This window comes from Babylonia areolata, chromosome 30 (genome assembly GCF_041734735.1).
Source record: "Babylonia areolata isolate BAREFJ2019XMU chromosome 30, ASM4173473v1, whole genome shotgun sequence".
NCBI lineage: Eukaryota > Metazoa > Mollusca > Gastropoda > Neogastropoda > Buccinidae > Babylonia > Babylonia areolata.
Window position 1 is genome coordinate 18,006,958 of NC_134905.1, and position 24,090 is coordinate 18,031,047.

The following is a 24,090-nucleotide window of genomic DNA, read 5'->3' on the forward strand; positions in this document are numbered from 1 at the left end:
ACCTGAATGAATTGAAAACATGTTGAGCATGGCATTCCCTTGAGACCTGAATGAATTGAAAACATGTTCAGCATGGCATTCCATCGAGGTCTGAATGAATTGAAAACATGTTGAGCATGGCATTCCATTGAGACCTGAATGAATTGAAAACATGTTCAGCATGGCATTCCATTGAGACCTGAATGAATTGAAAACATGTTCAGCATGGCATTCCATTGAGACCTGAATGAATTGAAAACATGTTCAGCATGGCATTTCATGGATACCTGATTGAAGTGAAAACATGTTCAGCATGGCATTTTATTGCGACCTGTTTGAAGTGAAAACATGTTCAGCATGGCATTCCAATGAGACCTGAATGAATTGAAAACATGTTGAGCAGGGCATTCCATAGAATTGAAAACATGTTGAGCAGGGCATTCCATTGAGGCCTGAATGAATTGAAAACATGTTTCATTCAACATGGCATTCCATTGAGACCTGAATGAATTGAAAACATGTTGAGCATGGCATTCCAATGAGACCTGAATGAATTGAAAACATGTTGAGCATGGCATTCCATTGAGGCCTGAATGAATTGAAAACATGTTGAGCATGGCATTCCATTGAGGCCTGAATGAATTGAAAACATGTTGAGCAGGGCATTCCATTGAGGCCTGAATGAATTGAAAACATGTTGAGCAGGGCATTCCATTGAGGCCTGAATGAATTGAAAACATGTTTCATTCAGCATGGTGTTCTCAAGGTCCTTGACTTGACTTGGTCTGGAAGAAAAGTGTGCATGGTATAGATAACTTTTGAAAAGAAAATGTTGAAGAGATTTGCATGTTTTGTTGCGATATTACACTGTATGTGTGTGTGTGTGTGTGTGTGTGTGTATATATATATATATATATATATATATATATATATATATATATATATATATATATATATATATATATAAAGAAGAAAATGTAATTCTGTTCTTAGTGGAGGGGAAATAAGGTGAAAGTTATCAAGAGAAATTGGATTTTGAACTTTACCTTATTTTTGAATTTTTTTTTTTTTTTTTTTTAATGTATGTATGAAAATATGTTGATGTGATATGTAAAACAGTTCAACCAGCTTCTTTATTATTATTATTATTATTATGAGCATTTACACCTAATACCTAATCTTGACAATAAGCCATAGGTGTTAACAAATAGAACACACACGTAAATATCAAAACCGAAAAAAAATTGAACACAAGATACCAGACATTATTAAAAATTATTCATACCCCCCGTCCCCCACACACAGCACACACAAACACACACGCATGCATGCACACAAGTCATAGCACACAATCATAATTAGTACACAATCAAATACAACCAACAAATTCTGAAACTCTCAAACTCACCCACTCACTAATAGTCATTTTAGTTCATACTGGAAAGGGATGAACTGTTGAAAATTATTCAGGATTCACATTTATAGAAATACTTTAATACTTATAACAGTAAATAACAGTAGTACTGCTTGCAAGCGGTAAGTTCAATTAGTGTATGTTTGGACACAGAAGTTGAACTATTTGACCACAGGTAGGGACTGAATTGTGTGATGGCTGTGTGATGTGTGTCTGTGGGTGGGTGTGAGTGTGCATGCGTGTGTCTGTCAGTGTGTGCATGTGTGTGTGTGCATATCTGCGCATGCACATGATATATGTATAAGTATGTATGTGAGCGAGTGTGTGAGCATCTTTTTATTCTGTGTGTCTGTATGTACATGTATGCATGTGTGATATGGAATGAGACTGTGTCTGAAGCAGAAATACATCTCGCATGTTTCAGAACGGACTCGTATTCATTGTAGTATCAAGTATACATATCACATACGCACAGACCAGTCCATTCAATATGCATGCTTGCATGTGTAACATTGTAGGAAATTTAGCATTTAGGTATTGCTACTATGTGTACATTAGTTACAATACAGCCTCTTGCACAAACAATTGATCAAATGCAGAAGATTCCATTCCTCTACTTTTACTTGGTCATAATTGTCTTCATATTACATTATACACATGATCATTCACAACTCCTTTTAACAATGTTTTTCACATCTATATGTCATGTACTTAGGATTAGAATATATTCACACACATTTGAGAAAAATAATTATTAAAGAAAATCAACTTCAGTCACTTCACATTGGGTCACAGGCCTAGTAATAAAGATTATATATATTAAATAATTATTTATAATACAGCAAAATGGGTTTTTGCTAGCTAACTCCCGTGATTCCATTACTTCTCATGTCGCTAGCGATCACAAGTTTACAAGAATAAAAACAATAGAATTGATTACTTTCTATACATGTCAGTTGATATACACCTTCCACGCCATGATCACAGATATGATCTTTCTCTCCCCTTCTCCATGGCCTTAGAGCTCTTTAAAACAAACTTGTTTTTGCCTTCAGCTGAGTCAACGACATGTGATTTCGCTTGAACCGGAAGAGTTTATCTGGCCAAACACTGTATGATGTGATACACAACAGTTACAAATTTATTTAAAAAAAACAAAAAAAACAAAAACAAAAAACATGTGCTTCTAATAAATTTGTTACAAACACACTCTTCATGAACATGTAATTAATTGCCATACACATGTGTGTGCTCAATTACATTCACTATCACAGACATACACACATTCATGAACAGATATGCACATGCATGCATGCACTCACATACACGCATGCATGCGTACACGCAGTACAGCTCAACACTGCATGCATTCCATAATGCTGGAAAAGAAGATGCGCATGACGAAAGTGCAAGCGCAAGCTGATAAGCTTATCTTGATCTGAATGCCGTGATTTGCATGACCCCGTGTTTCGTGTTCCTTTTTTCCTTTATGTTCATTTAGTTTTCACTTCCAAACTCTCCTTTGTCTGTCTGTCTAACATGTTGCTTCATGATTGTTCATGCTTTTAATAGTTTGTAACACTATTTACCAGAGCATTGTTTGATTGTATTGTGCATTCAATCAGTTGATTTTTTGTGTGTGTGTGTGTGTGTTTGTGTGTTTGTGTGTGTGTTTAGTGGTGGTTGTGTGTGTGTGTGGGTTTGTTTGTGTGTGTGTGTGTGTGTGTTTTGCAGTATTAGTTTTTCCTCACTTTAGAAAAATTGAAATATTTTGAGTTCAGCATGATGTTATAGGATAAGATAACGCATTGGTTTTGATAGGTTTGATAGGTTTTGTTTATCTGTTTGTTGTCTTTAGTTAAATTTCAAATGGACCATTTCACTGTCTAGGCGACTGAGTGAAGTGTCAAAAGTGAAGTTTGTTTTCCTTTGCCGAAGGTGGGAAAATGTAAATGTCAAGAAGCGGACAAGTTAGATCAGGTGTGATGTTGGTATAGCAGTATCAGCTGGCAGGACTGCTGGAATTTTTTTTTATCTTCTCTGTTTCTTCTGCGATCACTGGTTGCAACTCCCACGCCCAATCGTATGCAAAGTGTGTGTGGGCCTTTACACGTATGACTGTTTTTAACTTACCATATACGCAGCAATACTCCGTTTTTCGGGGGTGTGCCTGCTGGGTATGTTCTTGTTTTCATAACCCACCGAACACTGACATGGATTACAGGAACTTCAACATGCTTACTTGATCTTCTGCTTGTGTATGCATACAAAGTGGGTTCAGGCACTAGCAGGTCTGCTCAGATGTTGACCTGGGAGACTGGAAAAACCTCGACGCTTTACCCACCAGGTGCGCTGAAGTCAGGGATCTTCTTCTTCTTCTTCTTCTTCTGCGTTCACTCGTATGCACACGAGTGGGCTTTTACGTGTAGGACCGTTTTTACCCCGCCATGTAGGCAGCCATACTCCGTTTTCGGGGGTGTGCATGCTGGGTATGTTCTTGTTTCCATAACCCACCGAACGCTGACATGGATTACAGGATCTTTAACGTGCGTAATTGATCTTCTGCTTGCATATACACATGAAGGGGGTTCAGGCACTAGCAGGTCTGCACATATGTTGACCTGGGAGATCGTAAAAATTCTCCACCCTTTACCCACCAGGCGCCGTCACCGTGATTCGAACCCAGGACCCTCAGATTGACAGTCCAACGCTTTAACCACTCGGCTATTGCGCCCGTCGAAGTCAGGGCTCGAACCCAGCAAAGGCAGCAGCCAGAGCTGTAACCATTCAGCCACTGCAGATGTGACGTTCCTTTACCTACCTGACAGTCATGCATTATGTGGTGAAGGTGTCCTGGGGTGCTGGTCTGACTGGCTGATGTGGGACAGCAAGTTTAACTCACTCAGTATGGCCAGTCCTCTCTTCTCCTGTACACAGACCCCTCGGATGTCCAGTGGTAGTCTGAATGACCCAACCTTTAGCTTCCATCGTCAGAATTATGGTATTTGTCAACATTCACCTCTTCAGTATATTTGTCAACATTCATCTCTTCAGTATAAGAGCCTTCCACCTGCAATATTCTGATGGTGGTAATTGGGGTGAAACGCTGTTAACGTCGTCTCTTTCGCCGTTCGTATGGAGAGAGTTAAGAGCTCAACAAGTGAAGTACCTCTCGTTTAGTTGTTGTTGTTTTTTCTTAGTGATTTCTTATGTATTCTTGTGTCTATGAGTCTATCAAATCTGATGAGAGGCAGAGTGCGATGTGTATGCATCAATATTAAGGATAAGATTTTTGTTGGTTTTCTGGATATTTTTTAGTGTTCCTTATGCTGTGAAGAAAAGCGATGCAGTGCTTATGTTGGTGTCAGTGTCATTGTGCTTCTGTACTGTGGCAAGTTGGTTTGCATTACATGGTACTACACTTCTGTCTTCTGAAATAAGATTTTAAAAAAGATATATATATATATATATATATATATATCAGTGTGTTTCTTTCTCTGAGTCTCTCTCTCTCTGAGTCTCTTACCAAGTCTCTCACTGTGTCTTTCACTACTGAGTCGCTCACTGAGTCTCTCTCTCTCTCTCTCTCTCTCTCTCTCCAGATATATATATATATATATATTATATCCATAAGAGCATAATCGTTATCATATATATATATAATTATATAATCATGCTATTATGGATATCACTGTCACATTTTCATTGGTAACGATGAGCGTCATGGCTGTTCTTATTATGCTTTTGATGATGAGGGTCATTGTCATGGCACTTACAATGATAAGATGATGATGATGATGATGATGATGAGCATAATGGTAATTATCATTGCTGTCACACAGTTTTTCTCTGGGGGGGAAACCAAGACAAGAGGCATGTCTGTGTGCAGAACCTGGGACCTGAGGCAAAGATTGAAGCCACCATGCAGCACGAAATCACCAGGATGACATCTGAAAACTTGGTGAGTTGATTTCAGTGCATCATTCTGTGTGTGTGTGTGTGTGTCTGTGTGTGTGTGTGAGAGAGAGAGAGAAAGACAGAGAGAGAGAGAGAGGATGACATACCTTTTCCCCACTGCTCTGTTTCAAAGTGTGTGTGTGTGTGTCTGTGTCTGTGTGTGAGTGAGTGACCTTGTTTGTGTGACTCTGTGTGTGTGTGTGTGTGTGTGTGTGTGTAACCTTGTTTGTGTGACTGTGTGTGTGTGTGTGTGTATGTGTGAGAGAGAGAGAGAGAGAGAGAGAGACCTTGTTTGTGTGAGTCTGTGTGAGAGAGAGAGAGAAGAAAAGAAACATGACACATATAAAAGACCAGTCTTGAGTGTTTTGCATGTTCATATATTGAACTCAGGAGATGCCACTTTTCAATGTCCAGACTGAAAGGAATGGTTCAGAATGCAAAATTACTTTTGATTTCCTTTTCCAGTGAACAGAGACTTCACAAAGACAAAGCTGTACTGGAGGAAGGTGGCAGAATGGTTAAGACGCTCAGCTACCAATACAGAGAGTCCGTGAGGGTGTGGGTTTGAATCCCGCTCTCGCCCTTTCTCCTAAGTTTGACTGGAAAATCAAACTGAGCGTCTAGTCTTTCGGATGAGACGATAAACCGAGGTCCCGTGTGCAGCACGCACTTGGCGCACTGAAAAAGAACCCATGGCAACGAGAGTGTTGTCCTCTGGCGAAATTACGTAAAATGAAATCCACTTTCATAGGTACACAAATATGTAAGTATGCACTCAAGGCCTGACTATGCGCGTTGGGTTATGCTGCTGGTCAGGCATCTGCTCAACAGATGTGGTGTAGCGTGTATGGATTTGTCCGAACGCAGTGACGCCTCCTTGAGAAAGTGAAACTGAAACTGTACTGTGTGTAAAAAAAATATTTGTCTCTGTCATTTTTTTTTTTTTTTTCTGTAGCACTTCACACCTGTGGGATCGTTAAAGATATTGGTTATTGCCTGACAGTGTATCTGTTCACGTGACACTGACACATTGTGCCTGTTCAAACTTTTGTATTTGTATTTTTATTTCTCTTTTTATCACAACATATTTCTCTGCGTGAAATTCAGGCTGCTCTCCCCAGGGAGAGCGCGTCGATACACTACAGCGCCACCCATTGTTTTGTATTTTTTCCTGCGTGCAGTTTTATTTGTTTTCGTAAAGTGGATTTTTCTACAGAATTTTGCCAGGGACAACCCTTTTGTTGCCGTGGGTTCTTTTACCTGCGCTAAGTTCATGCTGCGCACGGGACCTCAGTTTATCATCTCATCCGAATGACTAGCGTCCAGACCACCACTCAAAGTCTAGTGGAGGGGGAGAAAATATCGGCGGCTGAGCCGTGATTCGAAGCAGTGCACTCAGATTCTCTCGCTTCCTAGGCGGACGCGTTACCTCTAGGCCATCACTCCACTTTTGATAGTGTGGTTGAATTGTTACATTGTAATTATTCAAACTTTCTGACAGAGTGGTGACATAGTTAGTATCTGATTGTTGTCGTTGACACAGGACTGGAGAGAAGTGACTGACACAGACTGGACCCCCTTGATGGTATGGTTGCACTGTTATCATCTGAATGTTGTTGGCAGGACCTGAGAGAAACGATTGACAAACAGACGGATCAGATCCGCAGGCTGAAGAAGATGTTGAAGGTTTACGCCAAGAAACTGAAGGATGGAGAAGGTAGGGTGATGGTGATTTTGCGAGATGGGGTCTTTCTGCTTTGTCTTTGTTCTGATCACATCCCCTCACCCAGCCCCTCCATTCTATGTCTCTCTCCTCTCTTGTCTCTCGTAGATGGGAAATAGATTCTGACCTGTCTGGTTCATGGATTCAGACATTTCACTTTGGGTTCTCGTCCTGTTAACTCACTCCGGACGAATAGTTTTCTCCCTTGCTTTCCCCTGCAGATGACCCATTTGTTAGGGTTAGGAAAAAAAAACCCGCAAAAAATACGAAACACAAAGTAACTGAATGAAACTCCCTGTACTTGACACACTGACCCCTCTTTTCACGTCATGTGTACGCCCACCATCCTCCCTCTCTTCACCGCCCTCAGAAGCTGAGTCATTGTCAGTACCGTCTTGCTGGTAGCTTTCTTCACTGCAGATACTTTGTTCAATGCCTTTATCATCCTCGTCAGTGTAGAAACCTTCAGTTTGAAGCATTTCAATCACTTCAGCAGCAGTAAAAACCTGCTGTCGTGATATAGTTTGCTCCAGAAATTTCTCACTTGTATCACCTGTGACACCATTTTCCATCGTCCGGAGTGAGTTAACTCTCTCCGGACAAAGGAATGCGTGAGCATTCCTACATAAAATGTATTCGGTTTCAGACGATGGAATGGAATAGCATTTTCAAGAAATAAAAATCCATCACGCACTGTACACGTGATTTTGTGATTAGCCAAGCAGAGTGCGCTATTCTGGGTCACTCCCCAATCAAATGGTATGATTGGCCAGCCTGCCATGTGTGGCCCGTCTCACACACACGCTGACAAAGTCGCTGACCGGTCGTCTGCTCGCGTGCCAGCCTGTCAGCAAAGCGGGTTCTTCTCAAATGTTGTGGAGCGAACAAGGCAGCAACGGCAATGTTTTAGTGTTGCTGAAGTACTTGAAATGCTACAAACTGAAGGGTCGGACATTGAAGAGGTGGATGATGACGAAGAAGAAAGTAAATTTAATGCAGAAAGCGAGCATGGGTATGGTGATTCGGGGTGAAAAATTGGCATTATTTTCTACATATGGCAAAACTGTAAAAATAACATGAGAAATTTGATTTAAAAAAAAAAAAAATTATATATGTAATAGCTCAACATGTAATAAACCAGTTCTGAAAGTTTCATTTTCTTACTCAGTATTTTGTATTTTTTGTAATTTTTTTTCCAAACCCTTACAAATGGGCCGTCTGTGGGGAAAAGCAAGGGAGAAAACTTGTCATCCGGAGTGAGTTAAGTGTGTGTGACAGCATGGGAGTCAATGTGCGGATGATTCTAAAGCCAGTTCTCCATTGTGCCATGTCTCGGGTATCTTTTACTTTGTTTGGAAAAGGGATTTGAAATTCCTTTTTTTAAAAATTAATCTTATTTAGCCATGTGTACAATCGGAAATTAACAAATAATGAGGCCAGGAGACGATATGATTAACAAATAGTAAAGAGTGGTAACTCGCTCCATTACACTAGGTACACAACTTCAAGTCAGTGATGCTTACGCTACCGATTCAACTATTGTCCATGTGTTCTGTGTGGCTTATTCAGGATTAAAGAGGCTATGCCAGTCTTGAATAAAAAGCTAATTCGTGTTTGCACATTTCTTCTGTCTTTGCTGCTGTGTGCACATGTCAAATGATTGGTTTAAGAACAGGCCCGGCGCTTCCTTTTTTGAGGAAGTGTCTGGGTTTGTTCCAATGTACCTTATATTTACCTGTGTGCTAGCTGAATCGGTAGCGTAAGCATCACTGACTTGAAGTTGTGTACCTTGTGTAATGGAGTGAGTTACCACTCTTTACTATTTGTTAATCATGTGTACAATCATTTTACTTTGAGGCACCCCCCTCCCTGATGCCTTGAATGTGTGTGTGAGAGTGGTTTTTCTTCTTCTTCTTCTGCGTTCACTCGTATGCACACGAGTGGGCTTTTACGTGTATGACCGTTTTTACCCTGCCATGTAGGCAGCCATACTCCGTTTTCGGGGGTGTGCATGCTGGCTATGTTCTTGTTTCCATAACCCACCGAACGCTGACATGGATTACAGGATCTTTAACGTGCGTATTTGATCTTCTGCTTGCATATACACACAAAGGGGGTTCAGGGACTAGCAGGTCTGCACATATGTTGACCTGGGAGATCATAAAAATCTCCACCCTTTACCCACCAGGCGCCGTCACCGTGATTCGAACCCGGGACCCTCAGATTGACAGTCCAACGCTTTAACCACTCGGCTGTTGCGCCCGTCTATGAGTGGTTAAAAAACCAATGTTGTGCTAATTCTCTTGCTTATTTAACTCTGCTTTGGTGAAGGGATTAACCTTTTTTTTATTTTTTGAAATTATCTGTAATCCCTTGAAAGATCAGTATTTGCAAATGAGTTGTACTGACATGCCAATCAGCAGTTCCTGTTAAATAATGCTTTGTGTCTGTGTCTGGATGTGTGTTTGTGTGGTGTTTGGACTTTGATCAGTGCATGCATAACTGACTACCGAGACCTGCAAGACAAAAATCTGGTATGAGATCAGGATCGTTCAGTATTCCATACAGGCCTGTGGAAAAGTCAGCTTTAAAAAGTGAAGAAGGGAGTAAAACATGACACTTATGTCACAGTGGACCTTTGGGTCTTGCTGTCATCTACTTTGTGAATCTTTTTTATTAGAAGGCTCGGTGTTACTGTTAGTCTCTTTTTAACAGTGTTTTAATTAGTATCAGTATCAGTAGCTCAAGGAGGCATCACTGCGTTCGGTCAAATCCATATACGCAACACCACATCTGCCAAGCAGATGCCTGACCAGCAGCGTAATCCAACGCGCTTAGTCAGCCCTTGAGAAATAAATAAAAAATAAAAAAATAAAATAAAATAAATAAATAAATGAAATAAGATAAAATAACAAAAATCAAAATAAATTAATAAATAAAAAAAAGAAAAAAGAAAAAAAGAAAAAGACATAAAAATACTGCTACTACTAATAATAAAATTAATGTTTTAATTTAAGAGGGGGTGCTGTGGCAGAATCAGCTGTTGGACTTCTGTTCCAGTGTTCACCAGAGGTGACAGCTCAAGGCCTCATTTTGGCATGGTGGTGTGTGCTTCAGAAAGGCATTTTACTCTGATTTTGCCCACTCCACCCAGGTGTGGCATACCTGACTTCTGTCGGGGAAGATAGAAGCGACAGAATGAGATGATTGAGTGCTGCCTTCCTATGCCAATCCCTGGACACAGAAAAAAACATGAACACACTGCCCCTGAAGGGCGATGATTCCTTTTACTAAGTTAACTCTCTCCATACGAACGGCGAAAGAGACGACGTTAACAGCGTTTCACCCCAACTACCATCATCAGAATATTGCAAGCAGAAGGCTCTTATACTGAAGAGGTGAATGTTGACAAAGAATACCACAATTCTGATGACGGAAGCTAAAGGTTGGGTCATTCAGACACCCACTGGACATCCGAGGGGTCTGTGTAGAGGAGAAGAGAGGACTGGCCGTACTGAGTGAGTTAAATGATCTGTACTTGTGTAGGTGCATGAAGATTTCACATGCTGTAGAAATTAAAAAATAAAAAATAAAAAAAACAAACCCGTGAGTGTGTGCTGATGGTGGGCGCTGACTGATGTTTCTCTGTGTGCTTACCTGGGCGGTGCTGTGGACGTCAGGTTTACCTGACCGCTGGTCGTGGATCACCCCCTCCATTTCCCTTACCTCTGAAATGGGTAACACACCTCGTGCCACAACTGTCATTATGTGACATTTACATCCCCTCGCTTGGCTTATTTTGAGTTTGTTGTTGTTGTTTTTTGCAGTTGTTGAAAGTTGACCTGCGCTGAGCGTTTGAATTGTTCCTTGTTTATTTCTAGATTCTTTCTTTTTTTTTTCTTTTTTTAAAAATTATTTCTTGTTTATTTCTAGATTCGTTTTCGTCTTTATTTTTTTCAAAGTTGGCTTCTAGCATTGCATACCCTCCAACAGTTGTTCCACATGTTGCATTTAATTTTTGATAGGTTATTTCTTTGTTCCTTGGTTATTTCTTGGTGGTGGTTTTATAAGTGTTTTTATTTGTGTGTGTTTTCTTTTTCAGTTACTTATTACATTTGCACAGATGAGGTTTGTTTTTAAAAGAACCGGTTGTATTCTGGTGTGATTTATCAGAGTTGGTAGCTGTTAGTTGTCAGAGCAGATAATGTTGTACTGAGCTAGTGGTAGATTTGAATGAAGTAGCTGTCTTGACACATAATGTGACGTATGGTGGTTTATGTGTTGTTGTTGTTTTTTTTTATAAGAGAGCAGAATTTGAGATAGAGATTGTTCACTTTCGTTCAAAGTTTACCAACCTCAGAAGTTAAACTTTGCATGCCCCATGCACTATCCCTATTCCATAGATGGCTGTTTTCACCTTTCTCTTGTGCTGTGTTTAGCATTCCTCAGAGAAAGAACATACGTATGTGTATGAGAGTATGTGCTCATTAAGTTAACATCTTTTTATGTTGAGTGATTTTAGACAAGTGATTGTGTAGGTGCCCCTATGTATGGGTGTGTATACACATGTTTTGGAGAGAGATGATGTGTTCGTTCTTTAATGTAACACCTTCTCACTATAAGTGATTTAGAAAAGATTGTGTGTGGTGTGTGTGTGCCCCCATGTGCATGTATGTGTATGTGTACACATGCTTAGGAAAGAGTATGTGTGTGTGTTCATTGTTTAGCTTCACATCTGTTCACAAAAAGTGATTTTAAAAATGTGTACATGCAGACACTGCAGATGCCTAAGTAAAAAGTTGTCTTTCAAGACCAGATAGCCAGCAAATTGATTTATAATACTGTGGTATCTCTGTCAGTGACAGCACACTGGTTTCGAACAAATCAAAGAGAGAAGCTTCCTGTGTGAGGCTGTCTTTAGACTTTTGATAAAATTCAGTTTATTTCTTTAACGTATTTTATTTTTTTAATTGTGTCTTTACTTTTGTTTTTGACTTATTTCTCGATGGTGGTGTTTATTGTTGAAATCTGTTTTTTATGATGTTACCTTGTGACAGTTTGTCTCCATTCTCTCCTGTTTCTATCATGTGAAGCAAATACATTAATGAACAGATCTATAAATGAACAAAGAAGAATGAATGGGAAAAGTTGACTGCAGGCAAGAATGAAATAAATTTAAGAATTTTTTGAAAAAAAAACAACCCAAAATATTACTCACCTTATGAACAGAGAACAAACACAGACACCACAGAACATGAGGTGAGGAAGCAACTCTTTTCGACATTGGGGACTTCCACAGGCAAAACAATTAAGCATACACACAGAGATGGAGAGAGCTTGAACCTGTGTTGGATGGCATCTTGAAGAAATGGTGTAGTAGTCGTAATAATCTTCCTGTTGGACAGCTATCTAAGTGAGACAGTCACTGTTGACAGCTATCTAAGTGAGAAAGTTCCTGTTGACAGCTATATAAGTGAGACAGTCACTGTTCACACATATATCTAAGTGAGACAGTCACTGTTCACAGCTATGTGAGGAAGTTCCTGTTGACATCTATCTAAGTGAGGAAGTTCCCTGTTGACAGCTATCTAAGTGAGGAAGTTCCTGTTGACAGCTATCTAAGTGAGAAAATCATTGTTGACAGTTATCTAAGTGAGACAGTCACTGTTGACAGTTATCTAAGTGATAGAGTCACTGTTGACAGCTATCCAAGTGAGAAAGTTCCTGTGGACAGCTATCTGAGACAGTCACTGTTGACAACAGCTATCTAAGTGAGACAGTCACTGTTGACAACAGTTATCTAAATGAGACAATCACTGTTGACTGCTTTGTAAGTGAGAAAGTCACTGTTGACAGCTATTTAAGTGATAAAGTTCCTGTTGACAGCTATCTAAGTGAGAGAGTACTGTTGACAGCTATGTAAGTGAGAAAATCACTGTTGACTGCTTTGTAAGTGAGAAAGTCACTGTTGACAGCTATTTAAGTGATAAAGTTCCTGTTGACAGCTATCTAAGTGAGACAGTAACTGTTGACAGCTATCTAAGTGAGAGAGTACTGTTGACAGCTATGTAAGTGAGAAAATCACTGTTGACAGCTGTCTAAGGGAGAAAATCACTGTTGACAGCTATCTAAGTGGGAAAACCACTGTTGGCAGCTATCTAAGTGGGAAAGTTCCTGTTGACAGCTATCTAAGTGGGACAGTCATGGTTGACAGCTATCTAAGTGAGAAAATCATTGTTGACAGCTATCTAAGTGATAAAGTTCCTGTTGACAGCTATCTAAGTGAGGCATTAACTGTTGACAACAGCTATCTAAGTGAGACAGTCACTGTTGACAACAGTTATCTAAATGAGACAGTCACTGTTGACTGCTTTGTAAGTGAGAAAGTCACTGTTGACAGTTATCTAAGTGATAAAGTTCCTGTTGACAGCTATCTAAGTGAGACAGTAACTGTTGACAGCTGTCTAAGTGAGAGAGTACTGTTGACAGCTATCTAAGTGAGAAAATCACTGTTGACGGCTGTCTAAGTGGGAGAGTACTGTTGACAGCTATCTAAGTGAGAAAATCACTGTTGGCAGCTATCTAAGTGGGAAAGTTCCTGTTGACAGCTATCTAAGTGGGACAGTCACGGTTGACAGCTATCTAAGTCAGAAAATCATTGTTGACAGCTGTCTAAGCGATAAAGTTCCTGTTGACAGCTATCTAAGTGAGGCATTAACTGTTGACAACAGCTATGTAAGTGAGAAAATCATTGTTGACAGCTATCTAAGCGATAAAGTTCTGGTTGACAGCTATCTAAGTGAGAACATTCCTGTTGACAACAGCTATCTTAAGTGGGACAGTCACTGTTGACAGCTATGTAAGTGAGAATGTTCCTGTTGACAGCTGTCTAAGTGAGAAAGTTCCTGTTGACAGCTGTCTAAGTGAGAACGTTCCTGTTGACAGCGGAGGAGATAGCGGCGGTGCTGGACAAGGAGGAAGGAGGGAGTGATGGGAAGGGGGGAGCGGCCATCGGGGCGACGGTCATTCACCGGGAGAGGACCTACATGGGCATGTTGGAGTACCGGCGTGAGGATGAGGGGGCCCTCATCAAGAACCTCATCCTGGGTATGTGCCTTCTTTTATGTCTTTTTCTTTTTGTTTTGTTTTGCTTTTTTTTTTTGGGGGGGGGGGGGGGTTGTTTTGTTTTGTTTTTTTTGTCAGAAATATTATCCTGTGTTTTTTTGTGTGTTTTTTTTTGCGATATTTCCTGCCAACATCATCGGGGTTTTTTTGTTTGTTTTTTTCCTGTCGAAAACAGTATCATGGGTATGTGCATCATCTCAGGGTTTTTTTTTTTTTTGTTTTTTTTTTCCCTTTTCCTGAATCCTTCCATTTTCTCTTCTCTGTGATTTGGTCAGTCTGTTTGTGTGTGTGTTTGTGTGAATGTTTATATCTTTCCTTGTCTTCCTGGAGAGGTGATGATGGATTTCAAGACACAGGAATTAATCCTGTCAGTCTGGCTCCATGACTAAGTGATTACTGGTGTCAGTACAGTGCTCAGTAGGTGGTGTCCTGTGTGTGTTGAATTTAGAACAGGCACTACTGAACGCCACCGAATTGACTCGACAGCAGTGCAGGGTCTCCTGTAGTGTGTGGCCTACTGGCAGTCTGACACTGATAGCTGTCTGTGGCACTGACACTGAGACTTAAGCAGACAAACCTAGGTGTGGTTGTGCGCACATATTAAGACAATAAAGTATTGCACAACAATGTATACTGATAGAAAACATAGTGTACAACAAGGTAAAAAAAAAAAAATTCCAACAAATGGATGTATATGAATGTTAAACACACACACACAAATGCACACACACACACACACACACACACACACACACACACACACACACACACAAATGTAAAGACAAGGTAGTGTACGACAATGTAAAAAAAAATTTTTTTTAATCCGTACATAAATGTAAAATGCACACACACACACACACACACACACACACACACACACACACACACACACATGTAAAGACAAGGTAGTGTACAACAATGTAAAAAAAAAAAAAAAATCAAATAGATGCACACACACACACACACGCACACACACACACACAAACACAAACACACACACACACACACAAACACACACACACAAACACACACACGCACACACAATACTATGATTATTATTATGATGATAATTATTCACTATATATATATATATATATATATATATATATATTATATGATAATCATTCAGTTCACTGTTTCACACTACCCTCACAGAGCTGAAGCCCAAGATAGCCTCGGGCTTGCTGCCCGGACTGCCTGCCTACACCCTGTTCATGTGTGTGCGCCACACCGACTACATCAACGACGACGACAAGGTCAAGTCACTGCTCACCGCCACCATCAATGGCATCAAGAAGGTCGTCAAGGTCAGTGCCCGTTTAGGGGGCCGCAGGTCTGTGTTGGATTGGAAAACGGTTCGATCATGCTGTCTGTCTTCACACACGCACGTAATTTTTAAACAAAGTGAGTCTATGTTTTAACCTGGTGTTAGGTTGTCTGTGTGTGTGTGTGTCTGTGTGTCCGTGGTAAACTTTTAACATTGACATTTTCTCTGCAAATACTTTGTCAGTTGACACCAAATTAGGCATGAAAATAGGAAAAATTCAGTTTTTTCCAATCATCTTGTTTAAAACAATATTGCACCTCTGGGATGGGCACAAAAAAAAAAAAATGAAGCCTAATTATATGCAAACTGTATTTACTTTTATATTTATATTTTTTGTATTCTCTAAACTTGGCACTTTGATCTGATATTCTGACCCAACAACAAGAGCAGTCATTATTGTCATTTTTTGTTCAAACAGGAACTTCTTTTGCTAAGCATGGAAGTTTTATTTATTTTGCAAACGTTTTTGGTGCAGATAGTAAAAAAAGGGAAATTACTCTGTAATTAATGCTAGGGGACTTGATTCGCTTTAAACTGATCTTTCTCATCTTAAACATTACATTTTGAAATTATACGCAATACATAAAAAGTATGGATTTTTTTTTCCAGTGTATCACAAGTCAGTCTTGAAGGCCTTGCCTCTCTTGTTTTTTTTTTTTAATTCATGTTAATATGCCTCTCAATATCCTTACCTCTAAAGATCATTTTAAAATTACTCCTTACCTCTAAAGATCATTAAAAAAAAAACCCTCCAAAAACAACTACTACTTAATATATTCCCTTTACAAAAGTAATGTGGTAGTGCTTAACATAAATTATCTCCATTCCTAGTAGTATAACATTATTACTGAACCTGCAGTGATGTTGTGCATTATGATCTTTTGACATATGTTCTTTTCAAATAATAATCTATAGAAGTATTGCATACAGTATTTGATTATTGATTAATTTTCTGTCCTAATCCCGCTTCCCACATCCCCCCTCTCACACACACTCTACCAATATTAAGTTTTTGTTTCTCCAGTCACTGACACCCACCTTTTATATTTTACATTTTGTACTCTTATCTTTTCCACATTCTGTTCTCTCTCTCTTTTCCTTCCTCAATCCCCTCCCCCTCCCCCCCCCCCACCCCCCCCCCCCCCAACCACCTACACCTCAACCGCCCCCTTTTCAGTTGAATATTTCTTCTCCTGCCATTGATTTTCACAAATGATGATTGCTTATTGATGATAATAATAATCACCATTATGATAGAAAAAAATAACAATACAGATGATGATAATAATAATGAGAATATCATTTATTTTCAGTCTAATATCATCATCGTAGATGAACAGACTACAAATGAATAAACGAACATATTTTCTTTATGTGTTACGTTTTTTCAGTAAGTTTCATAGATGTAGGGATACGGCGTTCTGGAAAAGACTAAGGGTAATGCTACCAACAAATGTACTCGTGTTTCTACTTTATGACTGTTTCTGAGATCGTTCATTAGTCTCTGAACACATGGTCTGATTTAATCTTATTTATTCAGCTTCTTCGGACAAGGTTTTTGGCAACAAGAATGACCATGACGGAATGCTTGCTATGTTTTTGTGGTGTGGTCATCTCCCAGCGTGTGGTTGTGCTGTGTTGAAAGGCAGGAAAGTAGAGCACCGCCTCACCACAACCACAGCAGTCTGCCTGCAAGTGATGCTTTTTTACTTCTGTGACGGCTTTCAACCTAACATTTTTTTTTTTTTTTTTTTGTATTTCTTTTTATCACAACAGATTTCTCTGTGAAATTTGGGCTGCTCTCCCCAGCGTGCAGTTTTATTTATTTTTCCTATAGAAGTGGATTTTTCCACAGAATTTTGCCAGGAACAACACTTTTGTTGTCATGGGTTCTTTTACGTGCGCTGAGTGCATGCTGCACACGGGACCTTGGTTTATCATCTCATCCGAATGACTAGTGTCCAGACCACCACTCAGTGTCTAGTGGAGGGGGAGAAAATATCGGCGGCTGAACCGTGATTCGAACCTGCGTGCTCAGATTCTCTCGCTTCCTAGGCGGACGCTTTACCTCTAGGCCACCACTCCACATATTTAGGCAGCTGTACTCTTTTTTTCAGGGTGAGCATGCTGGGTTTGTTAACATTTACAAAATCCACTGAACACTGACAAGGGTCACAGACTTTTAACTGTGTGTTTTGGGTCTCCATTTGTGCAGTGATCCTGACTCAGGGAGAGTGTTGTTGGTGTGTTACAGAAGCACAGCGATGACCTGGAGCGAGTGACGCTGTGGCTGGCCAACACCTGTCGGCTGATGCACACCTTGAAACAGTACAGCGGGGAAAAGGTGAGTTTCCCTAACACTCACACACACACACACACACACACACACACACACACACTGCACACATACACACACACACACACACCTTGAAACAGTACAGTGGGGAAAAGGTATGTCATCCTCTCTCTCTCTCTCTCTCTCTCTCTCTCTCTCTCTCCCTCCCCCCCCCCCCCCCACACACACACATACATACATACTCACACCTTGAAACAGTACAGTGGGGAAAAGGTATGTCATCCTCTATCTCTCTCTCACACACACACACACACACACACACATACATACACACACACACACTTTGAAACAGTACAGTGGGGTAAAGGTATGTCATCCTCACACACACACACACACACTCACATACACACATACTCACACTCGCACACACACACACACACACACACATTTTACTTATATATATGATTTATTCCCTGGATGTTTTTATAAATGTATTGTACAACATGTTACGGTCTTAACGTGTGTGTGTGTGCGTGTGTGTGGGTGTTTGTGTGTGTGTGTATGTGTGCATACATGTGTGTGTATGCATGTGCGCATGTCATTTTAGTAATATATACCTTTTATTTGTTGGATGTTTTCATTTGTAAATACTGTTGTGCAATACCCTATTGTCTTAACATGAGTGTGTGCATGGGGGAGGGGGGAGGGGTTTGTCTGTCGTCAGCTATTGGGAATTTTTATTTGACTAGTTTTAATCTCTTTTTATGTTGCGCATGATAATTTTATGCTGGTGTATACAACGAGCCTGTGATTGCACAACTTAGTTTCCATGTGGATAAATAAAGTGTTTTTGATTGATTTGATTGACAGAGAGGAAAGATCTCTGTCCATAACCCACCAGGTATTACTGTGAATGAAAGTGTGTTGGTTTTTAAACTAGACAATGTGCCATATTAAAAAAAAAAAAAAAATTAGAAAAGACCCACCCATGCTCTTGTTTCAGCCCTTCCAGTCAGAGAACCAGCCACGCCAGAATGAGATGTGTCTACGCAACTTCGACCTGTCTGAGTACCGACAGGTGTTTTCCGACCTGGCCATCTGGATCTACCAGACGCTGACCAAACTGATGCAGGAACTGCTGCAGCCCAGCATAGGTGGGTACCTACCTGTTGGGCCTGACAGGTAACCTCAGGTTCAGGTGTCTGATGTACCTACCTGTTGGACCTGACAGGTAACCTCAGGTTCAGGTGTCTGATGTACCTACCTGTTGGACCTGACAGGTAACCTCAGGTACAGGTGTCTGATGTACCTACCTGTTGGACCTGACAGGTAACCTCAGGTTCAGGTGTCTGATGTACCTACCTGTTGGACCTGACAGGTAACCTCAGGTTCAGGTGTCTGTCTGATGTACCTACCTGTTGGACCTGACAGGTGACCTCAGGTTCAGGTGTCTGATGTACCTACCTGTTGGACCTGACAGGCGACCTCAGGTACAGGTGTCTGATGTACCTACCTGTTGGACCTGACAGGTAACCTCAGGTACAGGTGTCTGTCTGATGTGCCTACCTGTTGGACCTGACAGGTAACCTCAGGTACAGGTGTCTGTCTGATGGACCTTCCTGTTGGACCTGACAGGTGACCACAGGTACAGGTGTCTGATGTACCTACCTGTTGGACCTGACAGGTAACCTCAGGTACAGGTGTCTGATGTACCTACCTGTTGGACCTGACAGGTAACCTCAGGTACAGGTGTCTGTCTGATGTACCTACCTGTTGGACCTGACAGGTAACCTCAGGTACAGGTGTCTGTCTGATGTACCTACCTGTTGAACCTGACAGGTAAGCTCAGGTACAGGTGTCTGATGTACCTACCTGTTGGACCTGACAGGTAACCTCAGGTACAGGTTTCTGATGGACCTACCTGTTGGACCTGACAGGTAACCTCAGGTACAGGTGTCTGATGTACCTACCTGTTGGACCTGACAGGTGACCTCAGGTTCAGGTGTCTGTCTGATGTACCTACCTGTTGGACCTGACAGGTAACCTCAGGTTCAGGTGTCTGATGTACCTTCCTGTTGGACCTGACAGGTAACTTCAGGTTCAGGTGTCTGATGTACCTACCTGTTGGACCTGACAGGTAACCTCAGGTACAGGTGTCTGATGGACCTACCTGTTGGACCTGACAGGTAACCTCAGGTTCAGGTGTCTGATGTACCTTCCTGTTGGACCTGACAGGTAACTTCAGGTTCAGGTGTCTGATGTACCTACCTGCTGGACCTGACAGGTGACCTCAGGTACAGGTGTCTGATGTACCTACCTGTTGGACCTGAGAGGTAACCACAGATAAGGTATCTGATGCACACAGGTTTTGTATCGTGTAGTATTGTGTTGTAGTGTGTTTTGTTGCATTGCATCATGTTGTGTTGTGTTGCATTGCATGTCATGGCATTGTATTGTATTACTTTTTTGTCACACATCTCTGTGTGAAATTGGGGCTGCTGTCTCTGTGGAGAGTGCGTCACCACTGTGCAGTGTCACTTTTTTTTTTTAATCTGTTTGCAGGTGTGTTTGTTTTGTAATCCAAGTGGTGCCACTTTTTTCTGTTTTATCTGTTTGCAGGTGTATTTGTTTTTTAGTCCAAGTGGTGCCACTTTTTTCTGTTTTACCAGTTTGCGGGTGTATTTGTTTTGTAATCCAAGTGGATTTTTCTACACGATTTTGCCAGGGACAACCCTTTTGTTGGTGTGGGATATTTAACGTACAATAAGTGCCTGCTGTGCGCATGACCTTGATTCGTTGCCTCATCCGAATGACTAGCATCCAGGCCACAGTCAGGCATTGGACTTCTGATCCAGAGTTCAGCTGTGATGAGGGTTCAGGGCTCTGTTTCGGCATGGTGCTGCGTCCTTGGGAAGGATACTGTACTCTGATTTTCCTCGCTCCCAGCCCAAGACACAGTGGATATGAATTCACTGTTCCGATCTCTGTAAAGGGCTATAGGACTTCAAGATTTGTTTGAGGCCTGCACATCTAGGAGAGAGGAAAAATCTCCACCCTAAAGAAATCAGGCACTGTGTGATCTAGGATTCGAACTGAAGACTGTCGGTTTGAAAGTGGAAAGGATCTAACCTCAGGGCCCTGTTGCAGTGCCCGCGGTCCTGGAGCACGAGGCCATCGCGGGACTGACGGCCAGCAAGCCTGCAGGACTGAGGGGTCGATCCTCCAGCAACGCTAGAGAGATGGATGACGAGAAGGACAGCACGCACTCTCTGGATGCCTTGATGCGTACGGTGAGTGTGTAGGGGGGATGGAGGTGGGACAGCACTGTGGGTAGAGAGGGGGAGGGAGACTGGGTATGTGGGTGCACACACCGGCAGGTACACAATACGCATGTGCCAGCATGCACATACACACACATACGTACAGTTGCACATCTACAATTACATCACTACTTGTGTTGGCAAATGATTGTTTGTTTGTGTTTTGATGTTTTTGTGTACTGTCTTACAACACTACTTGTGTTGGCAAATGATTTTTGACTCACTTGTGTAAACAAAGTGAGTTTATGTTTTAACCCGGTGTTCGGTTGTCTGTGTGTGTGTCTGTGTCTGTGCCTGTGTGTCTGTGTGTCCGTGGTAAACTTTAACATTGACATTTTCTCTGCAACTACTTTGTCAGTTGACACCAAATTAGGCATAAAAATAGGAAAAATTCAGTTCTTTCCAGTCATCTTGTTTAAAACAATATTGCACCTCTGGGATGGGCACAGAAAATTTAAAAAATGAAGCCTAATTATATGCAAACTGCATTTACTGTTATATTTATATTTTTTGTATTCTCTAAACTTGGCGCTTTGATCTGATATTCTGACCCAACAACAAGAGCAGTCATTATTATCATTTTTTGTTCAAACAGGAACTTCTTTTGCTAAGCATGGAATTTTTATTTATTTTGCAAATGTTTTGGTGCAGATAGTAAAAAAGGGAAATTACTCTGTAATTAATGCTAGGGGACTTAATTTGCTTTAAACTGATCTTTCTCATCTTGAACATTACATTTTGAAATTATACTCCATACATAAAAAGCTTGGATTTTTTTTTAAGTGTATCACAAGTGAGTCTTGAAGGCCTTGCCTCTCTTATTTGTTTGTGTTTTGATATTTTTGTGTACTGTCCCTTCAAACATTTTTTTTGTGTGTGTCCTTGGTACATTGGTCATGTTAGAAATGATTGAACAGGTAAATGAAATAGGGAATCTGTTTGAACATATCAGGTCTTGTATGATGATGAAGACGTGTGTCTCTCTCTCTCCAGCTCAACAGTTTCATGATAATGATGATGATGATGATGTGTGTATGTCTCCAGCTAAACAGTTACATGATTATGATGATGTGTGTCTCCAACTTAACAGTTAAATGATAATAATAGTAATGATGGTGTGTGTTTTTATGTCTCCATCTTAACAGTTACACAATGATAACAATAATGATGATGTGTGTGTCTCCAGATAAACAATTACATGATGATAATGATGTTGTGTATGTCTCCAGCTAAACAGTTATATGATGATAACGATGATGATGATGTGTGTTTGTCTCCAGCTAAACAGTTACATGATGATAATGATGATGATGATGTGTGTGTCTCCAGCTAAACAGTTACATGATGATAACTATAATGACATGTATGATGTGTGTCTCCAGCTAAACAGTTACATGATGATAACGATGATGTGTATGTCTCCAGCTAAACAGTTACATGATGATAATGATGATGATGTGTATGTCTCCAGCTAAACATTTACATGATGATAATGATGATGTGTATGTCTTCAGCTAAACAGTTACATGATGATAATGATGATGATGATGTGTGTCTCCAGCTAAACAGTTACATGATGATATTGATGAAATGTATGTCTCCAGCTAAACAGTTACATGATGATAATGATGATGATGTGTATGTCTCCAGCTAAACAGTTACATAATGATGATGATGATGTGTATGTCTTCAGCTAAACAGTTACAGAATGATAATGATGATGATGATGTGTGTGTGTCTCCAGCTAAACAGTTACATGATAACAATGATGATGGTGATGTGTGTGTCTCCAGCTAAACAGTTACATGATGATAATGATGATGGTGATGTGTGTGTCTCCAGCTAAACAGTTACATGATGATAATGATGATGATGATGTGTGTGTCTCCAGCTAAACAGTTAGATGATGATAACTATAATGGCAATGTATGTATCTGTGTGTCTCCAGCTAAACAGTCACATGATGATAACTATAATGACAATGTTATGTGTGTGTCTCCAGCTAAACAGTTACAGGATGATAACTATAATGACAGTGTATGTGTGTGTCTCCAGCTAAACAGTTACAGGATGATAACTATAATGGCAATGTATGTGTCTGTGTTTCTCCAGCTAAACAGTTACATGCGGATCCTTACGCAGCACGCGGTGGACCCTGAGCTGGTCAAACAGATATTCCGTCAGCTGTACTACTTCCTGTGTGCCGGAGCACTCAACAATTTGCTGCTGCGCAAGGATATGTGTAACTGGTCTAAAGGCATGCAGATCAGGTAGGTCGCTCATAGAGATTGGCAGATCAGCTGGGTCACTTATAGAGATATTCAGATTATGTGGGTCACTCATAGAGATATGCCGATCTGGTGGGTCTTTTATAGAGATATGCAGATCAGGTAGGTCACAAGTAGAGATATGCAGATCAGGTGGGTCTCTTACAGATATGTAGATTAGGTTGGTCACTCATAGAGATATGTAGATCAGGTGGGTCACTTGTAGAGATACACAGATTAGATGGGTCACTCAGAGATATGCAGATCAAGTAGGTGACTCATAGAGATATGCAGATCAGGTGGGTCATTTATAGAGATATGCAGATCAAGTAGGTAATTCATAGAGATATGCAGATCAGATGGGTCACCCATAGAGGTATGCAGATCAGATGGTCACCCATAGAGATATGCAGATCAGATGGGTCACTCAGATATATTCAGATCAGGTGGGTCACTCATAGAGATATGCAGATCAGGTAGATCATGCAGAAAGATATACAGCTCAAGCAGGTCACTTACAAAGATCAGTAAGTCAAATGGCAGATCTTCTGTGTTTGTTGGCTGCAATTTTTAAGTATGTTTATGTATTAGTGGCATTTTTTTGTGCAGGACTGTTTTACCATGCAGTTTTGGCAACCATTCTCTGCAGGTGCTTTTGTGTGTGTGTGTGTGTGTGTGTAAG

The 24,090-nt window shown here is 40.7% G+C and overlaps 1 protein-coding gene across 2 annotated transcripts in view; it reads left to right on the forward strand.

Moving 5' to 3' along the window:
• The window catches only part of LOC143275657 (unconventional myosin-Va-like), a 162,237-nt gene that overhangs the window by 131,136 nt on the left and 7,011 nt on the right, over positions 1-24,090 (forward strand). For both annotated transcript variants that reach the window (XM_076579931.1, XM_076579932.1), the window contains 8 exons: positions 5,283-5,354; positions 6,974-7,067; positions 14,019-14,180; positions 15,354-15,505; positions 17,780-17,869; positions 18,825-18,975; positions 20,969-21,111; positions 23,254-23,411. In XM_076579931.1, coding sequence (XP_076436046.1) covers positions 5,283-5,354; positions 6,974-7,067; positions 14,019-14,180; positions 15,354-15,505; positions 17,780-17,869; positions 18,825-18,975; positions 20,969-21,111; positions 23,254-23,411 — 1,022 coding nt within the window. The remainder of the gene's footprint in view (positions 1-5,282; positions 5,355-6,973; positions 7,068-14,018; positions 14,181-15,353; positions 15,506-17,779; positions 17,870-18,824; positions 18,976-20,968; positions 21,112-23,253; positions 23,412-24,090) is intronic.